Source organism: Lutra lutra, chromosome 1 (assembly GCF_902655055.1).
Source record: "Lutra lutra chromosome 1, mLutLut1.2, whole genome shotgun sequence".
NCBI lineage: Eukaryota > Metazoa > Chordata > Mammalia > Carnivora > Mustelidae > Lutra > Lutra lutra.
Window position 1 is genome coordinate 141919539 of NC_062278.1, and position 23422 is coordinate 141942960.

At 38.1% G+C, this 23422-nt stretch overlaps 1 protein-coding gene across 2 annotated transcripts in view; it reads left to right on the plus strand.

Moving 5' to 3' along the window:
* Positions 1-3899: 3899 nt before the first annotated feature.
* The window catches only part of UBE2E2 (ubiquitin conjugating enzyme E2 E2), a 369362-nt gene continuing 349839 nt past the window's right edge, over positions 3900-23422 (plus strand). The window contains exons 1-3 of one of the 2 annotated variants that reach the window (XM_047737941.1): positions 3900-4147; positions 9779-9962; positions 21042-21092. In XM_047737941.1, the coding sequence (XP_047593897.1) occupies positions 9787-9962; positions 21042-21092 (227 nt within the window). In that variant the 5' untranslated portion in view covers positions 3900-4147; positions 9779-9786. The remainder of the gene's footprint in view (positions 4148-9778; positions 9963-21041; positions 21093-23422) is intronic. The other variant, XM_047737950.1, reaches the window with a different exon arrangement.

The window sequence follows — 23422 nt, forward strand, 5'->3', positions numbered from 1 at the left end:
AAGCCTCTGCCTTCAGCTCAAGTCATGATCTCAAAGTCCTGGGATTGAGCCCACATCAGGCTCTCTGCTCAGCAGGGATCCTGCTTCCCCCCTCTCTCTCTGCCTACTTGTGATCTCTCTCTCTTTCAGTCAAATAAATAAATAAAATCTTTAAAGAAAAAAAGAAGGGCCCTATAAAAACCATTCTTATTTGCCAATTCTAGGGGGAAAAATGTAGGCTATATATTAAAGCCCAGAAATTAGAAACATAGGAAAGGAGTGAGTTCATGATGATAGATTGATGGATCAGAGCAAGAAATATAAGGCAGGTAAGCTATTTGTTTTGGAGACCAAGTTTGAGTCTTAGGGGAGAGGACTTGAGAAAATCAAGAGAAATCTGTTTGTAACACTGGGCTCAAATTAATGTGTCCTGAATTTCATCAACTCCAGAGCCAAACTGCTGATTTCAAATCCCAGTTCTGCTACTCACTAGCTGTGTGACTGTGGGCAAGTGACTTAATCTCTCTGTACTTTGGTGTTCTCATCTATACAGGGGGGTCTATAAATGAAACCAACCTTATGGGGTGTTTGTGAGCTAGTATATGTAAAGTATTTGAACTTTGCCTGGTACAAATCAAGAACACACGAAGTGCTAATTATTATTGGAGAAATTAAAAAGAGTGTCTACTATGTCATTAACAGCAAAAGTTCAATTTCATTCATTGGACCAGTATTGATTGAATATATACATATATATGTATACATATGTATGTATGTGTGTGTGTGTGTGTGTGTGTGTGTGTGTGTATATATATCTCAATGAATCTCAACCAACAAAATTCTTGTTCCCAAAGTACTTATATGTAGAGGAGGGAGTGGCGAGGACCAGGGGAGAAACAGAAGACTAAAATAAACAAGTAAGTAAAAAAAAAAAAAAAAAAAAAAAAAGAAGACATTAGTTTAGATTTATTATGATGATCATGAAAAAAATTAAGCAGAACAAGGGCTATAAGAAGAGCTGAGGGGAGAGGTAAAGGGAAGAATGTTCTAGAGATAGGAAATTGTTAAGTCAGAAGTATTTAAAGAAATGTTTGGTGTGTTCCATAATAGCAAGGAGGCTAGTGTGGTTGGCGGGAAATGAGAATGGGGTGAAGTTTTATTATGTGATCAGAGGGGGTCCTGATGGAGGGTGGGGGCAGATCATGGGCCATGAAGCCATTGTAAGAATTCTGGGTGTTGCTCTAGGATGGGAAACCACTGAAAGTTTTCTTTTCTTTTTCTTTTAAAGATTTTATTTATTTATTTTACAGAGAGCTAGAGAGAGCCAGAGAGCACAAGTAGGGGGAATGGCAGTGGGAGAAGGAGAAACAGGCTACCTGCTGATCAGGAGCCAGTGTAGGGCTTGATCCCAGGACCCTGGGATCATGACCTGAGCTGAAGGTAGATGCCCAACCTACTGAGCCACCCAGGCACCCTGCCACTGAAGGTTTTGAGAAGAGGAGAGACCTATATTTTAAAGGACAAAATAGACTGTTGTGTGTCCTGATGGGGTGGAATGGAGGGATAGTAGGTAAGGGAAGTAGCAAGATCAGATAGAAGGCTGTAGTTGAGAGATGATGGTAGCTTAGACTACAGTCTGAGCCGTGGGGAGGAAGGTGGGAAGCAGTGGATACTTTCAGGGTGTACTTTTGAAGGCAGCATCAACAGAATTTGCTGATGAATTGGATGTAACTTATAAAACAAAGAGAAAGTTCAGAAATAGGGAAGCTCTGTGAGGATAGGGATTTCTCTCTCTTTCTCTTTCTAAGATTTTTATTTATTTATTTGAGATAGAGATAGAGAGAGAGAGGACACGAGTGGGGAGGAGGAGGAGAAGGAGAAGCAGACTCCCTGCTAAGCAGGGAGCTCCACTCGGGCCTCATACCAGGACTCCAGGATCATGACTGGAGTCAAAGACAGACGCTTAACTAACCACCCAGGTGCCCTGGATTTTTCTCTTTTATTCCATATCCCAACCAATTAGACAGTGCCTAGTACTCAACATTCTTTGGATTAAAGAAAAGGCAATTCTGATTTGTATTATACCCTTAATTTCCTAAATTCAATAAATAGTACACAGCAGTTATAACATTTGCAGATAATGAAGTACCACAGCAATCATAGTTTCAGCAGTTAAACAGTGAAAAATTTTCCAATTCTTTCACAGAGTTAGAAGTTGACATTGCTGCATTCCTAGCCACCAGCTGCGAATGACCAGGACTAAAAAGCAACTTTGATACTTTCTATAACAGAAGGGAACTTTGTTATAAAATATTCATTAAAAAACAAGCAAAACCCAACAGGATATATATATCTGAGTATATATACACAAGTAGTCTGTTGGAGAAAAGTATAAAGACCTAGAAACCGGGAATTCTGTCATCTATTCTCACCAAATCATCACAAAACACAATCAGGAAATGAAAATATTAAAATATGGAGATTTAATGAGGTAAAATAAATTATGCAGACATTTAAGGCAATCTATGAAATGTTCTATTTTGGTCATATTCTAATATTAAAAAGCAAATTTTATGCATTATATGCATAAAATATTGTACCATGTGAGAGGTATAGGTGGCTATATAATTGATAATAACCCCAGGACATGCTAATATGTAATCTTCCAATACATGTTTTTGAGTTTTAGGGTACAGGGCCTGTTGATATCCTTGAGTGCTGCATAGAAAGGACACCCAAGAACACACCCATTTTTTACTCAATAGTAATTTCTGAAGGCTGGAAGCCAATACCCACCATCGCCAATTTTCAAGGATGTTATTATTTAATGTTCCTCAAGAAGGATAAAGGGATTTTCAGTTATAGACATGTGTATGGATCTTGACTTGCTCCTGTCCTCTGGGGTCTTACTGCACTGATTTCTGTTGGCTGCTTGAATCGTGCTGGACTCTGGTGGGGCTATCTTCAGCCCTTTGTAGGCTGGACACTTTAGCCACAAAAAGTGACAGCTCCAGGGTATGTTACACATATAGCGACAGCTCCTATATAGAATGGGTCTAGGAGCAGCAACAGTTATCTGTTGGTAAGAGGAGCTAGGGGTAGAGGTGGGGGAAATTTTTGTAGAAGAGTTTGCATAGCAGACATAGGGATTTTTTTTTTTAATGGTTATTTTGGGTGAAGATTTTAGGGGAACCTAATGTTCCCTCCGGTTAGCCACAGCACTGCCACAGTTCCCATTGCCTTTGACTGGGCATTAATGCAGCTCCTACTCGTTCTGATAGCTCCTTCTCCTTTGACCTCTCTCCCCAGTATCCCAGGGCGTGAGAAACGGCGTGGAGCTCGTGGGTACCCGTGTATATTCTAGGCCAGGGCAAACCAAAAGACAGAACATTCTTGTTACACTGTAGCGTAGAGTCTGGGTTAGCCTTTGCGAACTCTCCAGGATAGTGCGAACTTTACTCATCTTGGGTGCATGTGCGCACCGTGCATCCGCGTTTTGGCTGGTATGTCAGCAGGGTCAGTCCCAGTAGCGTACTTTGCAGACGCTTTGAGAGAAGTCCAGGGCTGCAGTGGATGGGCGTAGAATGCCGCACCCAGTTCCGTCTTAGGGCAACTCCCACCACCCCCAGCCAACATTTCCCTTTAATGCGCGTGCCCGTCAAGGTCCCAGCGTCCCTTCCCCTCAGGTCGTCTCGTCAGCCTCTGTTTCCCTCTCCTCTCCTGTGTCCCTGCCTTCGCTTCTCCGTGGGACTGCCCTCGCCCACCCCCGCCGCTGCTCACTTGCGGGACTCGGCTGTCACTTTACTTTTCCGCGCCGCCTCCCCGCCCCCTCGCCAGGCCGGCCGAGCAGCCCGACTGTGCGCGCGCCCGCCCCCGCCCCCTCGCGGCCGCGCGCGGGGAGGAGGCGGGGCCGAGCGGCCTTGGGGTGCCGGGAGGCGCGCGGCGCGGCACGGCCGACGTGGGGCTCGCGCTCTCGCGGTCTCTCCCGGGCGGGCACGCGGGGACGCGCACTCGCGGGCGCGCGCGCGGACGGCCGGGCGGCGGCAGCGTTTCACGGAGGCGGTGGCTTCACTTTCCAGGACTCAGGGGCGGCCACAGCAGCAGCCGCGGGCAATAGCCTCGGGAGCCGGAGCTGGAACGGCCGCGGGCGGCGGCGGAGGCGCTGAGGGTGAGTCCGGGCGGGCGCGAGCGCGGCGGGTACAGGCGTGGCCGGGCGGCCGGGTGCGTGGTGCGCGGGTCCGGCTTTCGGTGACTAGACGGTCTGCGGGGACACCCCGTCCTCGAGGCCTCCCAGCACTCCCGCCCCCGCAGCCCTCTCTCCCCGCGTTTGGGCTGGAGCCCACGACCTGCGCGGACGCCCCTCCCTCAGGTATTCGCCCGGGCCTCGCCGGTGCCCCCCCCACCATCCGTCCCCGTCCCCGGCGTCCTCCCTCTGGCGGGCTTCCCCCCCCAACCTTGCCTACACGTCGCAGGTCTCTGCTTACACCGCTTGCGCCCTAGTTCTCTCCCCTGTTCCCTGGCTTGCCCCATTCCCTGCGCCCCCTCCCGCGAGCCTCCTTGCCCCGGTTTCTCGCCCTTTCCACCCCTCCCCCCTTCCATTCTCACCCCACCCCCGTCCCTCCCTGCCCATCTTCTACCCCCTTCCGTTCTCAGTTCCCCATCCTTCGCCACCCTCCCAGCCCCTTTCCTTTCCCAGCCGCATCCTGGAACTAAGTCTTTGCAAAAGTACTGGATAAATGTCACGGTGGAAAGTGCCCGGCTTGATCTTTTGCTATTTTCCCTAATTGCATAATTGCTGCACATGGTGTCTCTCCCGGTGAGTGCCGGGTCTGGCTCCCCCGCCGCGGCACCCCCGTGGCCCTCCTGGGGAAGACCTTGTGGGGTGTGTTTGTGTATACCCTGTTGTGAAGTGTGTGTTGTATTGGTCTTTTGTGAAGCCTAGCGCTTGTCACAGTTTGGAGCTGAAGCCCATTTTTTTTTTCTGGTCTCTTCTCTGCAGCCCCCCCCCCCCCCCCCCCCCCCCCCGGCCTGGTTTGAAACTGGATTCCCTCGGCCCTCCTCCCTCCACTTCTCCCCCTCTTCTCTCATAATGTTTTGATCCTTTTGCCCTTTACCATTTCTAATGAAGATAAAGCGTAGCTTCTTGTGGCTTTTTTCCCCCCACGACCAACCAGAAATGTCCAATCCATCTTCCCTTAAGGAAATTAAGGCCGTTTTAGAAAGACATCATCCTGTGCTCGGTGGCTGTTAGACCTATTTGCATGTTTTCAAGATTCATCGTTTTATATTGTGTATTCTTGAGAGTCTACTCAGATATTTTTATTTAAAAGTACAAAAGGAAGTCCTAGGGCTTACCTTGAGATTATCTAGCGCTTTGGAAAGATTTTAAGCTCTTCTTAGTTTTTTTTTTTTTTTTTATCCTCTATTCTTTAAGTGTGTTTCTGAATATGTGGTAATAATTCAGTCTGGACCTTGGGATTTAAATAATTGTCTCAGCGATTTGGATGCTCTGGCTCTTTAGCGTTTTGTATGTGGGTTGATGCTGATGATGGAGTGTTTTCATATAATGTCATATCCCATTTTATCTCCCCCAGAACATAGCACCTTTTCCTCAAAAATTGTGTTTTATTTTACATTTTAAGAAAGTTTAGAAATTTTAGTAGGAAGACAAATAACAAGATATTACATGACAGAATTAGGCATTTTCTTGTTGTAAAAGCTCAAATGAACATTGCTTTTGCAGTTTTATACCATAAAATACAGTTATAAGGCTTATCTGGATAGTAATCAAATTTATGAAGTTACTATAGTTGCTTTTACTTATCAGTTATGTTTATAACAGAATCATTTCATTTTTATGGAACAAGTGAATTTCATTTACTATATTGTTGATTTCCAGGACTGTAATTACTACATAGAGTACATAGCTAATACAGGCTTAATTTGTGTGTTGAAGAAGGAACAATATCTAAACTCTAAATATAACACATTTTTTGAGGAAAGTCTATCTATTTTATGTTTAGAAGCCAAGTTTTAGTTTGAGTCTATATTTAAAAATGTAGATTTAAATATCTTACTAGCTTTGAAACTATCATTGAAGAAGAGCTCTATGTTTATAACCCTGGAATTTAAATTTATCTTCCTTCTAGATTAGATGATTTGATCAAATTAGCTAATTAGGAATTAATCTTAAAGATAATGTTAAAATGCTGATTTAGAATATAGCTTTAAAGAGTTTTAATTCATGACTTTTTATTCATTTATACTTTAAAAAGACAAAACACCAATTTTATATTTATAGCTAATTAAAATGCTTGTAGACTGCTTTTTCTTCATAAAAATTAGTTGCCACCTGAGTGGTGCAATAATTTTTTTCCTAATACTTTTTTCTGTAATTAGGCATTTAAAGACCAAAATCAGTGGAAATTTGCCTTACTCTTGATATTTGAAAAAGATATGAAAACTTTGTTTCTAAAAGTTTCTGTAGTGTTTATTAGTGGTCTCTGATGAATTAATCATTTTACATTAACATTTGGATGAAATAAAGTGAGGTCAAAAGTGGATAAAATTTTTTCTGTATGGTGAAACTATAGAAATTATACGTCTATTTGGGTTTCTCTTTATGGAAAGGAGTGAAACTTAAGAGTATATATCATCCTACAGTTTATGTGAAGTTCAAAGATGGACAAGATGTGGTCTTAGAGGTTAGGGTAGTGACAGGAGAGATAAATATGCTCTGTTTCTTGGCCTGGATACTGGTAACACAAGTGTGTTCAGTACATGACAACTCATTGGCCAACACTCACCATTTGTGTACTGTTCTATATATGTATTACAATTTAAGAATTTTCCTTAAGGATTTCTTCTAATACTTACCCTCTTGGCGTTCTTTTAGTATCCACATATTCAACACTTCTCCATTCATTTCTTGATCTGTCAATTTTCTAAACTCCATCAGCCAAACATACTGAGACCTAAGCCCATTTATTAAATAACCGCTTTGTGGAGTTATAATCCATGTTCTGCAAAACTCACCCTTTCAAAATAAATAGTATACTAAGTGGTCTCAGTATATAGTCACAAGGATGTGCAACCATCACAACTATCTGTTTTTAGAACATTTTCAGCACCTTAAATAGAAACACCATACCTATTAGCACTCACTCCCTATTTGGATATTTTTAATCATTTCTTTTTAAATTTATTGAGTTAGTAATCTCTACACCCAACATTAGGCTCAAACTCGCAACCCTGAGATCAAGAGTTGTATGCTCTACCAACTGAGTCAGCCAGGTGCCCCATAATAGTACTTTTCAGTAGTTCTCTAGAGAGACTAGTTTTAGTTTTCTGATATTCTGAAGAAATTTTCGAAATTTGGGCTTCAGATTATGGCTCAGATTGAATCATTGAGTAATCCTTCAAGTAATTATATGCTCATTGCATTATTAGCATGCAAATGTACATAAATAAGAACATTAAGAAGAATATATACTATATATATACCTATAACTGTATAAATGTATATATATAAATGTGTATAACTAATATAATATATAACTGAAACTGAGGGCATAGTTTATTAAGCTGAGGCTCCAGGTTCAGTAAAAAAGAATTTCATTTCATTTAGATTTCCCTGTATTTGTCATGTAATGGATTGCTTCTGGTTTAGGATGTATAAAATGAATTCTCACTCATTCCACATTTCTTAAAATATTGCCAACAGCATTTTGCTATATCCAAGGACCTTTCCCTGAGAATTGGTCTCTTTCTGACTTCCATGCACATCTGCGCTAATATGCTCTTATATATACATACTTACTAAATTTTAAACTTGTGATATATTTTAATTGAAAGAAGTAAGCTAGAAAAAAAATGTTAAACCCAAGGGTCAGAATTAAAGTGAAATAAAAATGAAAAAAAAAAAAAAAAAGCAAGAAATATGTTAGGACTGTTAGAGCTAGACATGAAACATACTGATATAAAATTTCAGTATTCTATTAAGTGTCTTTAGTGCTCATAAAAGGTGTCACAGCTGTGGAGACTGATGCTCTCCATTTACGGAATAGGTAGAAGAGCAGGCAGATTTCTCTCAATGTGTTTCAGAGCTGCTTGTGCAGATCCATTTTGTTTGGCATGGGGGATGGGGTGTTGGAGTTGAGAGGGGGTGATGGTGTGCTTGTGTGACGTCTCATGGAAGGCATTCAGTATTTTCTATTGACTGTTCACCTCTCTTCCATTCTCTTACATTGCTTTTTGGTTTGTCTTACCATAAAAATTTCAATCCATTAAAGATCTGTATTATGAAATCACTTTGATTTAGAGCAAGCTGTAAGTTAAATCTTGGGTGATGATGAATTTTCTTCATTGTCAACTAGCTATATATTTAGACTAATTATAGTAATAAATACCAGTGCTTTATTTGAGGTACTTTCTTTTACAAAGTGGTTATTAGGTGACAGTAACATGGTGAGCACAAGGCTCTTTAGAGTCTGGACATTGATTTGTCAGTTTCGTTTTGAATTTGTCAGTACACTCTAAGCTAGTTTGGTCATAAGGGATCTGTTCATAGAAATCAGACTCAGAAATTGATTATGATGGGTTGACAGTTGAGAAGGGATATCCCTTCTCACTTACTAGAATTTTTTGTGTCTGCTATCCACGTTATAGCTGCTGCTATATATCTAGGTATTAAGAAAGTTGAGTTGATAATCAGAGCTGTGTGGGGAGCATGAACTCTGAGCAAAGGGAATTTGAAAGCCTTTAGGGATATTTTATCCAAGGCTGGGAAGGGGGGTGGGGGAGTCCTTCAGCATCTCAAGACAGTGTCCATTTCTTGTGAAACACATTTGCTTGGTATATTGCTTGATCAATGCTGACACCATCACGTGGTTCAGTTTTTATTTAGAATCATGTGTTCTTTTGTGTTCTTCTGTTACCATAAGATAACAGTTGACTAGTTTGGAGGATTTGAATTTAGTAGTTTTCAGAATATTTAGAGTTGTACAACATCACCATTATCTAATTTAAGAACATTTTCATCACCCCAAAAGAATACTTCATACCTATTAGCACTCCTTTACCCATTTTTCGCTCATTCCTAGTCCCTGGCAACCACTTACCGACTTCTCTGTCTCTGTGAATTTGCCTATTCTGGACAGTTCATGTAAATGGAAACATATAGTTTGTTATCTTTTGTGACCGGCTTCCTTCACTTAGCATAATGTTTTTAAAGTTCATCCATGTTGTAGTGTGTACATATTGTGCTTCATTACTTTTTACAGCTGAATAATATTCCATTGTGTGGCTGTATACCATTTGGTTTATCCATTTATTAGTGGACGTTTGAGTTGTTTCCTCTTTTAGCTTTATGAGTAATTTTTAAAAAAGATTTTATTATTTGAGAGAGAAAGAGAATGAGAGAGAGTGAGCATGAGAGGGGGAAGGTCAGAGAGAGAAGCAGACCCCTTGCTGAGCAGGGAGCCCGATGCGGGACTTGATCCTGGGACTCCAGGATCATGACCTGAGCTGAAGGCAGTCGCTCAAGCAACTGAGCCACCCAGGTGCCCAAGCTTTATGAATAATGTTACTGTGAACATTTTGTGTGTATATTTTGTGGTTTTCATTTTTTTTCCCTAGGTACATTTTGAGAGAAACGTTTTGGCAACTCCCAAAGCTGATTTGTAAGTGGCAACCGTATTCATTGTATATTAGCTTTGCTTCTACTTTGAGGTTTACTTTCTCTCTATTCTAGAGGTAGTCCTCCCATAACTAAATAATTGATTTTTTATTTTCAATCCAGGATCTAAAATGTCCACTGAGGCACAAAGAGTTGATGACAGCCCAAGCACTAGTGGAGGAAGTTCTGATGGAGACCAACGTGAAAGTGTTCAGCAAGAACCAGAAAGAGAACAAGTTCAGCCCAAGAAAAAGGAGGGAAAAATATCCAGCAAAACAGCTGCTAAATTGTCAACTAGTGCTAAAAGGTACCTCAATTACTATACCCTTTTTAGAAAAGTTTTAGTATCAATTTATGGTTTTAAGTTCTATCTTTGTGTTGTATTTAGTTGTTTTTCTGGGGTGTGGACCATGACATTCATGGATTTTTTTTCTTATTCAAGATTATTTCTTTTACAGTGTTTTAATTGTAGGCAGTATGAATTTTTTAATATTTAAAGTCAGTTATCCAGAATGGCACATCCATAAATATATATATCCATTGTGTGTGTTTATGTATTATTAATTGAGCATATATAGGAAAATGTGTGTAAAAGTGTGATAGTTTGATTTACTTGACTATAAATATTTTATTCTTTTCTGAATCACAGGACAGGGAGTAGGATTCTATTAAAATAGTTGTTGAATGATGTGTGTTTTCTACTACTCCCCATTAGTAAAGTTAGAAATGCTGAAGTTTGACAAATACATCTTGGTTTTATTGTATTAGGCAGTGGGTCCATCTTGATATGTTTTTTTTTTTTCTCTAGACAATAGATCTGGAAGGTAGATACTTGAATGATTCTCTATTGCCACATCAGTTGCTTATGAGAGACATAAACTTTAATATTGTTTAATTATAGAATATCTCTTGGAAAATAATTTAAGAGTAAACTAGATTGAGTACAGTTTTTCCCGATTTTGTGATTTAATGTTCTTGTTTTGTTCTAATACCTTTTAAAAGATGTCAAATAGGAAGCATAATGAAGGCATTTTGTAAGTTTTAGGCATAGAGGAATGTCTGAGTGTTGAATGATAGTTTTATATTTTATTGGGTTGTCTGGGTTAAGGGGTCCTTTCCTGAAGACCAAAAACCATTACAGTCTAGCAGACCTTTGGCCTAGTCAATTTCCTTCCGGCCTAATAAATTCTCAGGATCAGGAAGAACCTTCTCAAGCCTCCATGTGGAACATGAGCTTCTAGGTAGAGATGTTGGAGTGATCATGAGTGGTCAGCAACTCATTCCAAGGGACTGTGGTAGTCATACCTTTCCCGAAAGTGTGTTGCTGATCCCTGACTTCTGAGGAAGGAGTTGTGTGGAAGGCAGATAGCCTCAAATTTTAAGCCTTTGTACTAGAACATGCCAGTGTGGGGAAAGGGTTCTGTTTGTTTTTGCTGTCACAGCACAAGTCCAGAGGGCCTTTAGCTGGCTGACATGACCCCTCTGCTGCCTGGCCAAAACACAAAATGACCTGCTGCTTGGAAATGGGGAGGTGGAGTTAGTATGGATAAGAAAGGTAAGAAAGGAGAAAATATGACATTTAGATGAAAGAAAGGAGGTTGGGGTGGGTGGGTCAGAGATACTCAGATACAGACTGTGCCTGCATATGCACAAGAAAACTGAAATTCAGTTCCTCAGCTTCTGATAGTAAGGGTTTCCACATGGCATCTTCAGCTTATCAGAAAAGGGAGAGGATGGGCTGGCTAGGTCTGTGGGGAGTGGGGTCTAGATAGTGCTTTTCCTGGCTCCGTGCTCAGTTCTCCCATGATTGCTTGTTAGCAAAGACTCCTTCTTGAAGCCCTGCCTTTCCCCCTGTTGGGAGTACCACCGCAAAATCCTTCAAAATTCTCTTTCTTTCTTAAGATTATTTATTTATTTACTTATTTGACAGAGAGAGAGAGTGACAGTGACAAGAGGGAACACAAGCAGGTGGAGTGGGAGAGGGAGAAGCAGGCTTCCTGCTGAGCAGAGAGCCTGATGCGGAACCCTGGGATCATGACCTGAGCCAAAGGCAGATGCTTAATGACTAGCCACCCAGGCACCCTCAAAATCCCGTTTCTTGAGTGATGTATCAAAAGACCAAATTCTGCTTAGGAGAGATTAATGTATCATGTGTGAATCTGAGGATTGCATCAATTTTTTCACATACGTGGATCGTCTTTTACTTTATCTTACTGCAGTGTGTAAAGCAGGTATAGATTATATATTCAAACCTAGTCCTCCCCATCCTTTTTTAAGTAGGGGATAAGATGTAGTTTTGAGATGGTGTGTGTAAAGAATCCAGGACAGTGCCTGGCTGGCACATAATAGAAATTGGTATTATTGCATTGGTTAAAGTATTAAGTATTGTCTGAATTGCTTTTTGGCTGAAGGAGTCCCTCTGCTGACAGATTCATTCTTATGAATTTGTGATTTTTTTTTTTTTTAAGATTTTATTTATTTATTTGAGAAAGAAAGAGGGCATGAGTGGGAGGGAAGAACAGAGGGAGAAGCAGATTCCCTGCTGAGCAGGGAGCCTGATGCTGGGCTCCATCTCAGGACCCCAAGATCGTGACCTGAACTGAAGCAGATGTTTAACTGAGGTTTTTTTTAAGAAAACATGTTTCTACACAAAATCATTTAGTTCTTCAATTATAGCACACTTCATGCAGTTGAGCACCTATGAGCACCTATGTGCCAAGTGCTTTCCTTGAGTGACTATAAAATGCATATAATCACAGCATCTGAGTATTGCTATTTTAACAACACTGCATCCTCAAAGGCTAACATATATTTCATTTTCCCAAAATTTATCAAGTGAACTTGAAAAATACCTACAAGACTTTAACTGGACAAAGTCTATAAATGACAGTATCAGTGTATGAGATCTTACTAGATGCCAAATAAATGCTTTATCACGTTTAGTTCTCACAACAGCCCTATGAAGATGGTATCATTATTTCCATTTTACAGAAAAGGAAACCCAGGATTAGAAATGTTAAATTATGTATCTAAGATCACAAGGCTACTAAATCATAGAACCTTCTTCTAGAATATCTCCAGGTAGTTTATGGGTGACAGTATCTGAAGTGACTTAATCATTTATTTGACAGAGAGAGAGAGAGAGAGTGAGTACAAGCCGAGGGGAGGGTAGAGGGAGAGGGAGAAGCAGGTTCTCTGCTGAGTAGGGAGCCTGATGCAGGGCTCAGTGCCAGGACCCTGGGATCATGATCTAAGCCGAAGGCAGATGCTTAACCAACTGAGCCACCCTGGCACCCCTGTAATCTGTGATTTTAAAATTGTGATTTATGACCTTCCTCTAGAAGATCTCCAGGTGTTTTACGGGTTTCAGTATCTGAAGTGATTAAATCATTTACTGTATGTTTTAAGTATAAAAATGCTGCTTCCCTGCTGGTTTTTTAAGTTAAAAGAAAAAGTTTAATTCTTCACTCTTCCTTTCCCCTGATTTAGTTGATAGTGAAGTTATTTTATTTTTGTCATCTTTGCTTAAGTTCTTACAACTGAGAAAAAAATTGAGAATCATGAGGGCATCTTTTAAATTCATCATTATATCTACAGTGCCTACTGTAGGAAGGTCATAGTATTTATTTACTGGTTTCCTTAGAACCAGAGTTTATTATAGGGATTGGATCTTCCATGGATATTAAGATCCCAGTACTAATCAGAAGATTCAAAGTTAGAGGTAGTTTCAAAATGAAATTCCAATTTATTATCATTAATTGGTTTTTATTCAGGTGAGAAGTCTTTTCCATTTGGTGTCATTTTATAGGAGAAAGTTTATCAGAAGCAGTGTAGAGCTTGGATTCTAGAGGTGGGGTCTGGGTTTAATTATACGTTCTGGCAAATAGCCTTGTGATCTTAGATACATAAGTTAACATTTCTTTTTTCTTCTTCTTTTTTTTTTTTTTTAAAGATTTTATTTATTTATTTGACAGAGAGGGATCACAAGTAGGCAGAGAGAGGAGAGGAAAGCAGGCTCCCTGCCGAGCAGAGAGCCCGATGTGGGGCTCGAACCCAGGACCCTGAGATCATGACCTGAGCCAAAGGCAGAGGCTTAACCCACTGAGCTACCCAGGTGCCCCCATAGTTTAACATTTCTTTTTTTTTTTTTTTTTTAAAGATTTTATTTATTTATTTGACAGAGAGAAATCACAAGTAGGCAGAGAGGCAGGCAGAGAGAGAGGAGGAAGCAGGCTCCCCGCTGAGCAGAGAGCCCAATGTGGGGCTCGAACCCAGGACCTGGGATCATGACCTGAGCCGAAGGCAGTGGCTTAACCCACTGAGCCACCCAGGCGCCCCTAGTTTAACATTTCTAATCCTAGGTTTCCTTTTCTGTAAAATGGAGATAATAATGGTACTGTCTTCGTAGGGCTGTTGTGAGAACTAAATGTGATAAAGCATTTATTTGGCATCTGATAAGGTCTCATACACCAATGCTGTCATTGTCAGTCTTTGTGCCAGTTAAAGTCTTGTAGATATTTTTCAAGCTCACTTGATAAATTTTAGGACAATGAAATATATGTTAGCCTTTGAGGACATAGTGTTAAACTAGAAATACTCAGATGCTGTGATTATATGCATTTTATAGTCACTCAAGAAAAGCACTTTGCACATAGGTGTTCAATTGCATGAAATGTGCTATAATTGAAGAACTAAATGATTTTGTGTAGAAACATGTTTTCTTAAAAAAAATCTCAGTTTTCAAGTATTATGGAAAAGTAATATAGGGTAGGGTACAGGAAACATTTAAGTGGGTATTTTATTTAAACAATGGCATAAATTAATTTCATCTATTTTGAGTGAAGAGGAAGATTATAGTTACATATTTGATCAATTTTTGCTCTTTGGCAAGAATTTGTTTCTTAAAACACTGGCATGCTGTTATCATGGTCTGTTCTCCTGATAATGTCTGTATCACTCCTGTTATATTCGCAAGTATGTAGTTGGACTATGTCTGGCACTGACAAGTTTTGATGATTTTATTAAATTTATGAGTCAGTTGAATAAAATAACTATTTTGAGCTTGTCATTGAATTGACTGCACTACTTTCAAGTGTTGATACATCTATAAATGTGAATTTTAAGTCACATTTATTCCAGATTAACTTTAGACATTGTAATTTTACTGGACATATAGAGTGTTTTAGGAATGAATGCTGTTTGGTTTTAGACTAAATTTTTGTTAGGTTGGAAGGTGGATTCTTGTACGTTCCAGCATCAACTTTTATTATATCAGCTCTTAGTTTTCTACATTAGAAAACTAATGTAGATAGATAATCTTTTGTACTTAATCTTCTTGGTTCTAAATGTACATATACAAACTTTTTAATGTTTCTGAAATTAGGATGAGTCTTACAGTTGATGTGCAAAATCATTTAATTGAAGATATCTTAAAAATCACAGATCATCATTCAGCCATTAAACTTTAGGCTTACTATTTGCAATGACTCTGTTTTCTAGGTTAATTCTGATACCACTTTGACATTTATTTATTTATTTTTAAAGATTTTATTTATTTGAGAGAGAGAGAACACATGCATGAACACATGCTCAAGGGGAGGGGGAGAGGGAGAAGCAGGCTCCTCACTGAGCAGGGAGCCCAGTGCGGGGCTCAATCCTAGGACCTTTGGATCATGACCTGAACCGAAGGCAGATTCTTACCAACTGAGCCACCTAGGTGCCCACTACTTTGAAGTTTAAAATAGTTTAGTAATTAATGGTGTGATTTTTTTTTTCCCGAGAATAATTTCATTTTCAAGGGTTTTGACCAGTTCATTCTGTTAGAATAAGAGTTCTCAGGTGATCAAGGAATACAGTCCATAGAGGAATATAGAAAGTAATTTTGGTGGAATGAAGTTTTTTGTTTTTTTTGTTTTTTTAAAGATTTTTTTTAAATTTATTTATTTGACAGACAGAGATCACAAGTAGGCAGAGAGGCAGGCAGAGAGAGAGAGAGGGAAGCAGGCTTTCCGCTGAGCAGAGAGCCCTTGTGGGTCTCGATCTCAGGACCCCGGGATCATGACCTGAGCCGAAGGCAGAGGCTTTAACCCACTGAGCCACCCAGGCGCCCCTGTTTTTTGTTTTTGTTTTTTTTTTAAAGTAACTACTAAGAAAATACCTTTGTGAATTGCCATGTCCAAATATTCTTGTTCTACTTGGACCTGAACGAGTTACTGAATTTTCTTTAGCCTGAAATCTGTGTGTGTGTTTTAAACATGTCAGTACTTACTGCTTCATTTTTCTGAACCATTAATCCAATGTGTTGTTAAAATGAGCACTTCATATTTTCTTCATTTTGTATAATTTTGATACCATATTCTTCATGTAAGTCTAAATAAATCATGATTGTTATTTCACTTCCCCTCCTCCCACTCCATTCTTTTTAGCAAATGACCGTCACGTGCAGGACTCTTCCCATTTCTGGAATAGCTAAGGTATTAGGTTGTCTTACGAACTGAAATTTAGTTTGTATTTTGCTTCTGACTTGTCTCAATACTTATGTGCAGTTCCTGACTTCTGTATCATAATAACCAAAGAAGTGGCACTGCTAGATAGAAATTGGGAATTTAAGCAATTGTCTAGTTGATTTATGTCTGAAGAAATAATTTTGTCTTAAAAGTTCTGATAAGAGAGAGGCCTTTTGTTTGTTTGACTTAGCAAGATAATTGCCTGCCTTTCATGTTACCAGGGTACAATAACTAGCCTTAGTTTCCTTATCTTTTAAATGGGAAATGATAAAACAGTAATACTTAGAGAATTCTGTGAGATTTATTTAGTTCACTTTTAGTAGACTAAGATCATCATGCGAAAGGTAGGCTGTAAGTATGAATTACTAATACTTTTTCATTTTTCTTCAACCTAAGGGACAGTTTCTGAAATAGTTGCCTCCTTACTTTCCCCACATCAAGACTGAGAATCTTAATACATACCATGATCACAACTTTTTTTTTTTTAAGATTTTATTTATTTATTTGACAGAGATCACAAGTTGGCAGAGAGGCAGGCAGAGAGAGAGGAGGAAGCAGGCTTCCTGCTGAGCAGAGAGCCCGATGTGGGGCTTGATCCCAGGACCCTGAGATCAGGACCTGAGCCCAAGGCAGAGGATTTAACCCACTGAGCCACCCAGGCGCCCCCCATGATCACAACTTTTGAGAAAGAATTGAATTGCTGTCATTAAAAGCAGCAGGATATCTTGCAACTGTTTAAATAGCAGTTCTTAGTATTATCTTTTCTGTCAAGAGAAATACAACCATTCTTAGGTGTGGCACAAAATACATTTTAATATATAGACTCACTGCTTAGAGTTGTCAAGTTTATCAGTAAATTGCTTTATATATTGAATAATTAGATCTGGAATTATAGACATGGAGGGGTTCGAGTTCCATTATAGAATTATTTGATAGAAAATTATGATTTATCAATTTTTTTTTTTTTTTTTTAAGTAGGCTCCATGCCTAGCCTGGAGCCCAGTGCAGGGCTAACCTCATGACTGTGAGATTGAGATCTGAGCTGAGATCAGGAGTCACATGCTTAACCTACTGAGCCACCCAAGTGCCCCTGATTTATCATTTTTTTTTTTTAAAGATTTTATTTATTTATTTGACAGAGAGATCACAAGTAGATGGAGAGGCAGGCAGAGAGAGAGAGAGAGAGAGAGAGAGGGAAGCAGACTCCCTGCTGAGCAGAGAGCCCGATGCGGGACTCGATCCCAGGACCCTGAGATCATGACCTGAGCCGAAGGCAGCGGCTTAACCCACTGAGCCACCCAGGCGCCCCGTGATTTATCAATTTTTTAAACCCAGAGGGATGGTATAAGCATAGAACAAGATGAGTTATTTGAAAATCCCATAGAAATTCTATTAAAAAGCTTTCTTTGACAATTTAATCTTGCTCTTTTGAATGGCTGTTTTTTTGATCCTCTTGGTTTAAAAACAATTCATAGATGTTATTCATGTTTCTGGTAACTAATTAAGCAATACAGAGACATTTTAGTGGAAAGCAACAATTTTCTGTCCAAATACCTTCCCTATCCCAGCTTATTCCCTTGAACCAAACTCTTTTCACCATCTCTGATTTTAGTCCTTCTGTTGGTGTTTCTGCATAACAAATTATATAGAATACTTAAACCTGTTTGTTGAATTGTTAACTTAATATCTTTTGACTCTTTACTATGAAATTTGAGGATGTAGCTTGTTTACCTACTCTTCATTCCCTTTTCCTCCTCCCAGTTAATGGTAGTTACATTAAAAAAAAAAAGTATTGGATGTCTTTCATAACTAAATCGTATATTTAAGCCATTATTTCTTATTCTTTCAATTTTCAACAGTATTTCTTGGTTCCCTACTTTGTAAAATGGAGATATTAATACCTTCATTCTTTCTCCATCTTCTCAAACTGGTTTCAGTTAGGTACACTTAATTTTACACCTTGAAGGTTAGTAGTATTTACATTGCATAGCACAACTACAATGCATCTTCTTTGTGTTGTTTATAAGTAAAAGACCAATAAATTGCCAGTGCATTTACTATCACAAAATATTCAGTGCAAGACCAAATAGAATTTTACGATTAGATTTCCTACAAATTCAATATCATGATCTCTAGAATACCCAGTGGGTCGTAACATTAGGCTAGATAGGTCAAATCTCTCTTTTTTCCCCCTTAACATTTGTTACTTGATTAAAATAGTTTTACATTTTAGTTTCCTTCATATTTGATCTATGGTTTTCTAACACAGGTGTTTTCTTTTTCTTCTCTTTTATTTTTTTAAAAGATTTTATTTATTTATTTATCACAAGTAGGCAGAGAGGCAGGCAGAGAAGGAAGCAGGCTCCCCGCCTGGCAGATATCCCCCCCCCACCCCACCCCCGCCTGCCCTCCCATGCGGGACTTGATCCCAGGACCCTGGGTACCCCCAACACAGGTGTTTTTCTTCTGGAATTTCTGGTTGTCTTTCTTCCCACTTCCCTTAAATAATGTGTCTTTATTATATTCTTAAGCACTCTGCAGTCCCCTCTTGGCTGTCTCAACCTGTTTAGTTTACACCTGTCTACTTTGTCTTCCAAAAATACACTGAAATTCTCATTTCCTTCTCTTGCTGTTTACTCCTTTTTGCACTTTCAGTATTTTGCCTCCCTGTGCTTTCCTACCTGCTCTAAGTGGGGTCTTGAAGGAGTGGGAGGTGAATGTGTGTGTGCTTATTTTGCTATCATTAATCTGGACTTACTTGGTTTAGTTTTGAAGTACCTATTTTTTTACTTCTGTATGAAATTCATAAAGGGTGTTCACCATTATCAGGTCTTGAGATTTCTCATTTAATTATGGGCTGTATATACTTAAAAAAATATTTATTTATTTGAGAGTGAGGGTGAGTCTGTGCCCCTGAGCCCATGTGTGGTTGGGGGAAGGGGCACCAGGAGAGAATCTTCAAGTCTGTTCCCCACTGAGCATGGAGCCCTACATGGGCTTGATGCCAGGACCCATGAGATGATGACCTGAGCCAAATCCACGATCTGACACTTAACTGACTGAGCTACCCAGGCGCCCCTGGGATGTATATATTTTATGAACACATCGCAGAATCCATATTAGAAGAAATATGTTTTAAAGATAAAACAAATCCTAGTTGACCTATTTATTTTATAGTATGGAAAATAAACCTCTTCATTTTATAAGATAGGAAAATAAGGCTGAGGGAGAAGATGCAGGTTTGAGCAGTCTTTTTATCCAAGAACTCTCAGTTAATGGTAGAGCAGAATTAAAATGAACGTTTTCTTGGTTTTGAACTTACTAGTCTTGCTCAGCTTCATAATGCTTCCCCAGCCTTGAATCAAATGGCTTAGAAAAGTGAAAACTGTGTTCGTAGCATGCAATTCTTTCAGGAAATTAAAGCTAATCCTCTTGGACAAGTCATGTCTATTTCTTTATTTTCATTTGTTGTATTGAAAAAAATGTGGAATGAAATTGTTTGATAGTAAATGTTTTTGTTCAGATTCTTATTTTTTAAGGTACTTTAGTCACCTATCATCCATTCACTATCACAATAATTACCAAATAGCAGGTATCCAGTTAGCAAATCCTCATATTTAAAAAGCAAAGGAGAAGAAGTGGGATTTTGAGAATTTTTTTGTATTTGCTTTAACAAAGCCTATGTTTAATAATGCTGAATGATAGTTAAGACATTGCTTGGTCTTATAAAACAATGTAGTACTGTTAAGCCTTTGTGTATATATATATATATATATATATATATATATAAGAGGTTAGGTGCAGTTAAAAATCAAAAGTTAAAAAATAACATGAGCACAAAAGCAGGTTTTTAAAAAGTTCTTTTTGCAATGCAATGACATTAAGATGATTATCCACGTATTATTAGGATAGTTCTTGCAAAAGGGATAGTGTCAGATTGGAAAGTCTCAATCTTCTCCAACCTAGAGGCTTCAGAGAGGAATACCATTTATATTTTATATATATATATATGTGTATATGTATATATACATATTACATATACATATACATATACACATATATATACATATATATATACATATATGTATATATATATATATATAGCAGTTTCAGGTGTTAGAATGAGATCCTGATAATTCTTTCTTCACCAGTTGATTGGATCATTTAGAATGCTTGGATTCAACTTAATAATCACTTTCCATTTTATGTGGGGATGTTCTTTTTTTTTTTTTAAGATTTTATTTATCTATTTGACAGATCACAAGCAGGCAGAGAGGCAGACAGATAGAGAGAGAGGTGGAAGCAGGCTCTCTGCAGAGCAGAGAATATGTGGGGATGTTCTAAATCAGAAGTCGGAATGATCTATAAATAATGTGGCAAAGGTATCTAATTTAAACTAGAAATTTTGGTTATTATCAGTTGTTCAATGAAGCTTTTTAAAAAAGATTTATTTATATTAGAGAGAGCTGGCTAGCTGTTCAGAGGGGCACAAGGAGAGAGAGAGTAGGAGACTCCCTGCTGAGCACAGAGCCTGCCATGGGGCTTGAGCTCACAAACCGGAGATCATGACTTGAACGGAAGTTAAGAGTTTGACGCTTAACTGACTGAGCCATCCAGGTGTCCTGGTTAGATGAAGTTTCTAGTGTTGCTTCTACAGGGTGCGTGTACTGATGACGGCCAATCCTTTTACCTTTTGTAGGTGCATTGCCAAAATCATGACAGAAGTTATGGCTTGGTTATTATTGTATATGATGATTTATATAGTATTAGTATTTTTAAAAAAGCATACGAATGGGAAATATTTGTGTTAAAGTATAACATTTTAGTGAACTATTAAGACAATAAAGACATTTTAACATAACTTTGTCTTTATTTTAAAGAATTCAGAAGGAACTTGCAGAGATTACGTTGGACCCTCCTCCCAACTGTAGGTAAGTACTTACAGATTTTTATTTATTTGTATCTTTTGTGCAAGGTATAATTGAGCGTTGGTCTGATGTATAACTGTTATTGTAGTTTGATTAGTAAAACATCATTATAGTTTGAACTTAAATGTGGAAGACAGTTATTGTTTCTGTGTAGAAATGGAATACTTATCAAGTATATTTGTAGAGGTATAGTTGAGTTGCGAACAGAATAATGCAATAACAATAAGATAATGAAATTATAGAGTAACAAATATAATTATCTTTTAGTGGAATAGGTGTGGGGACCTTAATTTCTTTAATATAGAATAATAGCATGGCTAAAATATTTGCTATTTGATAATTCACTTGTTACGTTGTTGAAAATTGATTTTTAAAAGGACCAGAACATTAAATAGTGTTTTTTCATGGTTTTCATTATTTCTTAAAGTCCTTCCTCGGCTGTAGCTAAGTAAGAATGGGTGATTTGAGGCAGCGATGTTAAATTTAAAACTCTCTCCTTTATGACCACATTCTTCAATTTTCTGGTCAGGGTTTACTTATAAGAAGTAATAGTGTTTCCCTGGAAATGATTAATGATATACAGGTACATAGAGGAAGAGAAGAAAAATAACCTTCTACCTTATACTATATCTTGGGTCTGATGCAATAGTTGGAAGATCAGCTGTTGGACTATTATAAAATGTTTCTTTCTATTTTGATATGAGGTCAGTGTTGGAACTAGGCCAACATGGAGTTTTCATAGTTTAGATTGGTATAGTCTTGTGGATTGAAGGCGAGAGGACAGATTACAGGAATATGTTGCTAATATTGAATGCAGGTAGAATTTATTGTTTGGTATGATTTCTGATTTCACTGATCTTATTTTTATGTGAAAGCAAAGATAGCAACTCTATTAATGAAAGTGAGAATTTTGTGGATGGCTATTTGATACTTGGCTAGTTGAAAACTGTTTTGTATAGGAAAAATTCTAATAAGGTTTTTTATGTTTGTGGTGAATCTAATGTGTTCTTTACACAAAAGTCATGTACAGTATATGCCCTTGGAATAATATTCAAAGAATGTTTTATTCAAATAGAACAAATATTTCTTTGTCAAGTAAAACTGTTTAACAGTAGGACTTCTTGTCACACTTAAGACTGTTGCATCAAAGACTTTTTCAGATGGCACATCATCATTTAGGCTTTGGTCACCAGTTCTTGGAAATGGATTGATTTTGGAAAAACTCCAGTTTGAAACCTAAAATCTCTGGTTTCTTATGACAGTATTCTTATGACAGTATTCATTTTAATGGTTTGAATCTTTTTAAAAAAATAGCTTCATCACATATATTATTTTTATAATATTTTTACAACTTAATTGGTAAATATATGAACCTAGTTTATATACTTATTTGCTTAAATTTTACAAATTACTGGCAAAATAAACTACTTTGTTTTAATGAGCTTGTTTAAGGCTCATTTTTTATAAATGGAATCCACATAAAATATTATGTGATGGTTAGATTGCAACTTTGTTTTCTAATACATTAGTCTAATTTAGTTTTGACTTATTACAGATAATAATTTAGCTTGATTAAACCAGTGTATTATAAACAATGCATGAAAATAAGTGTGAGGAAAGGAATTACATAATGGCAATTAATTAAATAATCTAAAATAATTAATAATATTAATTATTATTATTATTAATTAATATTATATTAAAATATTTAAAGTAAAAAAAGAAAAGCTTCTAATGTCTGAAATTTGGAGATTTACTTTTTCATTCAGCCATAGTTAATGATATCATTACTGGTTATGTAAACTCTTTATAAATGAAGGGTTTTAAAATGTGGATGTGACACATAATAAGCCCTTCAGAAAGTTTCAGGAAAGATACCTGCTTGGTTGCAGGTTTTTTTTTCCCCAGTTTTATTGAGATATGATTGATATATAACATTGTAGAAAGATAACCTACTTTGGTTAATTTGCTTGCTTGTGGGAATTTGCAAGGAAATTCATTTAATAGTATGAAGATTGGATAGTTAACAAGTTTGCTTTAGAAGCCAGGTCTGTAATTCAGTGGCTTTGGCTCTTTTTCTTGATCCCAAAATAGTTGATTGAACTGGACCAGAAAGAGATAAAGCTCATATCCACCTTCATGTATGTGGTGCTCCCCTTTGGCAAGCAAAGGATCCTCTATGTTGTGGCTGATTGGGAAGTGGTGATTAATTCTACAAGCCCTGTGTACTTGCTACTTAATATAGATGTCAGTGTGATTGTTAAGTGGATTACTGTGTGGCCTTTGGATTGTTTGGTGTCAAATATTTGATTGTGGTTTATAGTAAATCTGCC